General features: G+C 43.0%; 1 protein-coding gene across 1 annotated transcript; it reads left to right on the top strand.

Annotated features, from left to right (window-relative positions):
* Window positions 1-273: 273 nt before the first annotated feature.
* Window positions 274-3,987, top strand: LOC124030605 (circadian locomoter output cycles protein kaput-like; the record flags this gene model as incomplete). Its single annotated transcript, XM_046341872.1, has 5 exons — window positions 274-416; window positions 1,744-2,123; window positions 2,485-2,544; window positions 3,362-3,510; window positions 3,859-3,987. Coding segments are annotated over exons 2-5 (355 nt in total), but the record flags the coding sequence as incomplete, so codon positions are not given.
* Window positions 3,988-5,233: the final 1,246 nt, after the last annotated feature.

The following is a 5,233-nucleotide window of genomic DNA, read 5'->3' on the forward strand; positions in this document are numbered from 1 at the left end:
GATGACGAACAGAGATGTTATGTCAGATGATGAATAGAGATGTCAGATGACGAACAGAGATGTTATGTCAGATGATGAACAGAGATGTTATGTCAGATGACGAACAGAGATGTTATGTCAGATGACGAACAGAGATGTTAGATGACGAACAGAGATGTCAGATTATGTTTGTATTAAACACATTGTTATTGGCCTAAATGGTGATCAATTGGGGATATTTATAATATTCTGTTTTATAAATGTTAAAAATGACCAGTGTAATTTGTGTGCTGCAGGGTGGAGTGATGGCTGTGTTGGGCCCAGCGTCTGGTGTCCAGAGATGATAGAGGTGACCTCAGAGTCACCTTTAACCCCTGACCCCCACCACAACCCCTGAGAGCGAGCTGAAACTGATCACACACACAGGCTGCAGTGGGGTAAGGACAGACAGACAGACAGACAGACAGACAGACAGACAGACAGACAGACAGACAGACAGACAGACAGACAGACAGACAGACAGACAGACAGACAGACAGACAGACAGACAGACAGACAGACAGACAGACAGACAGACAGACAGACAGACGCTTCATTAGAGGATAACACACAGTAATGACAGTGACTGAAACCCTATATGTGCTGTGTGAATGAATAGTGATTGCTGGTGGGTGTTGACATGGGCCTATCAGAATATGGCTGTGTGTTTCCTTAATGTTGATGCTGCCGAGCCCCAGTAGAGTGTTATTGATGGAGGAAATGTGTCTTAATAGATGATGTCTGTTGACGACTGGATAGATGGATGACCTGTTTTCATGGGTAATGTGGATGGATTTACAAATGGACCTGTATGTATTAATGGATGACGTGTATGGATGGATGATGTGGTTATTCACTGTGTATTATGGATGGATGATGTGGTTATTCATTATGTTGTGTGTTATGGATGATGTGGTTATTCATTGTGTAGTGTGTTATGGATGGATGATGTGGTTATTCATTGTGTGGTGTGTTATGGATGATGTGGTTATTCACTGTGTAGTGTGTTATGGATGGATGATGTGGTTATTCATTATGTTGTGTGTTATGGATGATGTGGTTATTCATTGTGTGGTGTGTTATGGATGATGTGGTTATTCACTGTGTTGTGTGTTATGGATGATGTGGTTATTCATTGTGTAGTGTGTTATGGATGGATGATGTGGTTATTCATTATGTTGTGTGTTATGGATGATGTGGTTATTCATTGTGTGGTGTGTTATGGATGATGTGGTTATTCACTGTGTTGTGTGTTATGGATGATGTGGTTATTCATTGTGTAGTGTGTTATGGATGGATGATGTGGTTATTCATTGTGTGGTGTGTTATGGATGATGTGGTTATTCATTGTGTAGTGTGTTATGGATGGATGATGTGGTTATTCATTGTGTGGTGTGTTATGGATGATGTGGTTATTCATTATGTTGTGTGTTATGGATGATGTGGTTATTCATTGTGTAGTGTGTTATGGATGGATGATGTGGTTATTCACTGTGTAGTGTGTTATGGATGATGTGGTTATTCACTGTGTAGTGTGTTATGGATGATGTGGTTATTCACTGTGTAGTGTGTTATGGATGATGTGGTTATTCACTGTGTAGTTTGTTATGGATGATGTGGTTATTCACTGTGTAGTGTGCTATGGATGATGTGGTTATTCACTGTGTAGTGTGTTATGGATGGATGATGTGTGTGTTAATTCACGGTTCTCGCTGATCCTTCCAGGTCCTCTTCCAAATGACTCCCTCAGGCCTGAAGACTGTTTCACTGCAGCCACAGGCCTGAAGACTGTTTCACTGCAGCCACAGGCCTGAAGACTGTTTCACTGCAGCCACAGGCCTGAAGACTGTTTCACTGCAGCCACAGGCCTGAAGACTGTTTCACTGCAGCCACGGGCCTGAAGACTGTTTCACTGCAGCCACAGGCCTGAAGACTGTTTCACTGCAGCCACAGGCCTGAAGACTGTTTCACTGCAGCCACAGGCCTGAAGACTGTTTCACTGCAGCCACAGGCCTGAAGACTGTTTCACTGCAGCCACAGGCCTGAAGACTGTTTCACTGCAGCCACAGGCCTGAACAACAGCCAGTCATGACATCAAGCATAGGGTCGGGCACAACACACACTGTCCCCTACTGTTGTACCCATTCAGAAATACCAGCCGTTACTCCCTCCTACCCACTGACTAGGATAACACTTCTTCAGAACTACAACACCTCCCTCTCTCTCTCTCTCTCTCTCTCTCGCTCTCTCTTGCTTTCTCTTTCTCTCTCTTGCTTTCTCTTTCTCTTTCTTTCTCTCTCTCTCTCTCTCTCTCTCTCTCTCTCTCTCTCTCTCTCTCTCTCTCTCTCACACTCACACTCACACTCACACACACACACAGGATGCCATATTGTTAAATGTTATAATAACTATTTCCAGGTGATTTATTTCAAACATAATCCTAACATAAGCCTTTTCCTTTCTCAGGGATGATTCTAGCATCTTCGACGGGTCGATGGATGAAGATGACAAGGACAAAGCAAAACGGTTAGACATCACCGCCATGACATCACCGCCATGACATCACCACATCACCGCCATGACATCACCACATCACCGCCATGACATCACTGCCATGACATCACCACATCACCACATCACCGCTGTGACACCACCACATCACCGCCGTGACATCACCGCCATGACATCACCACATCACCGCCATGACATCACCACATCACCGCCATGACATCACCACCATGACATCACCACATCACCACCATGACATCACTGCCATGACATCACCACATCACCGCCATGACATTACCGCCATGACAACACCACATCACCGCCATGACATCACCACATCACCGCCATGACATCACCACATCACCGCCATGACATCACCACATCACCGCCATGACATCACCACCATGACATCACCACCATGACCTCCAAATCACAACTAACACTAAAGCCCTGATCAGCTGAAACGGGACTAACACACAGCTGATTCACATAACTAATCACTTAGGCCCTGATTAGCTGAAACGGGACTAACACACAGCTCATTCACATAACTAATCACTAAAGCCCTGATCAGCTGAAACAGGACTAACACACAGCTGATTCACATAACTAATCACTTAGTCCCGTTTCAGCTGAAACAGGACTAACACACAGCTGATTCACATAACTAATCACTTAGGCCCTGATTAGCTGAAACGGGACACGGTGCCATTCAGTGAGACTGATGGATAGATAATTGTAACTACCCAACTGATAAAAAGGGCTAGTGACTCTCCATTCCATTCTTCATTGAAAGTATATTCCATTGTAATCTGTAATCTATTGTAATCCACAGCGTGTCCCGTAACAAGTCGGAGAAGAAGAGACGAGACCAGTTCAATGTCCTCATCAAGGAGCTGGGCACCATGTTGCCTGGCATCACACGCAAGATGGACAAGTCCACCATCCTGCAGAAGAGCATCGACTTCCTGTGTAAACACAACGGTACCCGGCCCCTTTCTGTTTCTACTTCCTGTTGTTGTGATGAATGTAAACAAACGAAACTGTTGCTTTTGAGAGCCATGGACATATAACTTAAATGTAAATTATTCTTGAGTATTATCATGAATACTTACATTATTGAGGAGTGTACACTGAGGATATGAGGAGCAAATTGTGTTTAAAAAAAAAAGTATTTTAGGTACTGGCGAAGGTCCCTTTGTGATTTTATCAGGATCAGAAGTTGATTGTATTGTATAAATAATGTATTCGGATGTATAATTTCTATATAGTATATTGTGTGTATTCTCATGTATATTTCTAAACAGTATGATGTGTATGTGTCTCTAACAGAGATCTCTGCTCAGTCTGAGTCCAGTGAGATCAGACAGGACTGGAAACCTCCGTTCCTTAGCAACGAGGAGTTCACCCAGCTCATGCTGGAGGTGAGATACACAACATTACCCTACTATTACTACTACAGTACTACCCTACTATTACTACTACAGTACTACCCTACTATTACTACTACAGTACTACCCTACTATTACTACTACAGTACTACCCTACTATTGCTACTACAGTACTACCCTGCTATTACTACTACAGTACTACCCTACTATTACTACTACAGTACTACCCTACTATTACTACTACAGTACTACCCTACTATTACTACTACAGTACTACCCTACTATTACTACTACAGTACTACCCTACTACTACTACTACTACTGTACTACCCTACTATTACTACTACAGTACTACCCTACTACTACTACTACTACTGTACTACCCTACTAATACTACTACAATTCTACCCTACTAATACTACTACAGTACTACCCTACTATTACTACTACAGTACTACTCTACTAGTACTACTACTACAATACTACCCTACTATTACTAATATTACTACAGTATTACCCTACTATTACTACTACTACAGTACTACCCTACTATTACTACTACTACTACAGTACTACTCTACTAGTACTACTACTACAGTACTACTCTACTAGTACTACTACTACAGTACTACTCTACTAGTACTACAACTACAGTACTATTCTACTAGTACTACTACTACAGTACTACTCTACTAGTACTACTACAGTACTACTCTACTAGTACTACTACTACAGTACTACTCTACTAGTACTACTACTACAGTACTACCCTACTAATACTACTACTACAGTACTACCCTACTATTACTACTACAGTACTACCCTACTATTACTACTACAGTACTACCCTACTATACAGTACTACACTGCATTACTACTACAGCCTACTGTACTACGCAGCAGTACTGCCTACTATTACTACTACAGTACTACTCCTACTATTACTACTACAGTACTGCCCTACTATTACTACTACTGCAATTGCTGCCCTGCTGGCTTACTGCACGGTACTGCCTGCTATTACTACTGCAGTACTGCCCTACTGTACTACTGCAGTACTGCCCTGCTGTGCTGCTGCGGTACTGCCCTGCTATTGTGTACTGCTGCCACAGAGTGCTGCCTACTATTACTGCTACTGCAGTGTTGCCCTGCTAATGCTACTACAGTATGCCCTGCTGGTACTGCTGCAGTGCTGCCCTACTAGTACTGCTGCTACAGTGCTGCCCTACTATTACTGCTGCAGTGCTGCTCTACTGGTACTGCTACAGTACTACCCTACTAGTGCTACTGCAGTGCTGCCTACTATTGCTGCTGCA

Source organism: Oncorhynchus gorbuscha, unplaced genomic scaffold (genome assembly GCF_021184085.1).
Source record: "Oncorhynchus gorbuscha isolate QuinsamMale2020 ecotype Even-year unplaced genomic scaffold, OgorEven_v1.0 Un_scaffold_12948, whole genome shotgun sequence".
Classification (NCBI taxonomy): domain Eukaryota; kingdom Metazoa; phylum Chordata; class Actinopteri; order Salmoniformes; family Salmonidae; genus Oncorhynchus; species Oncorhynchus gorbuscha.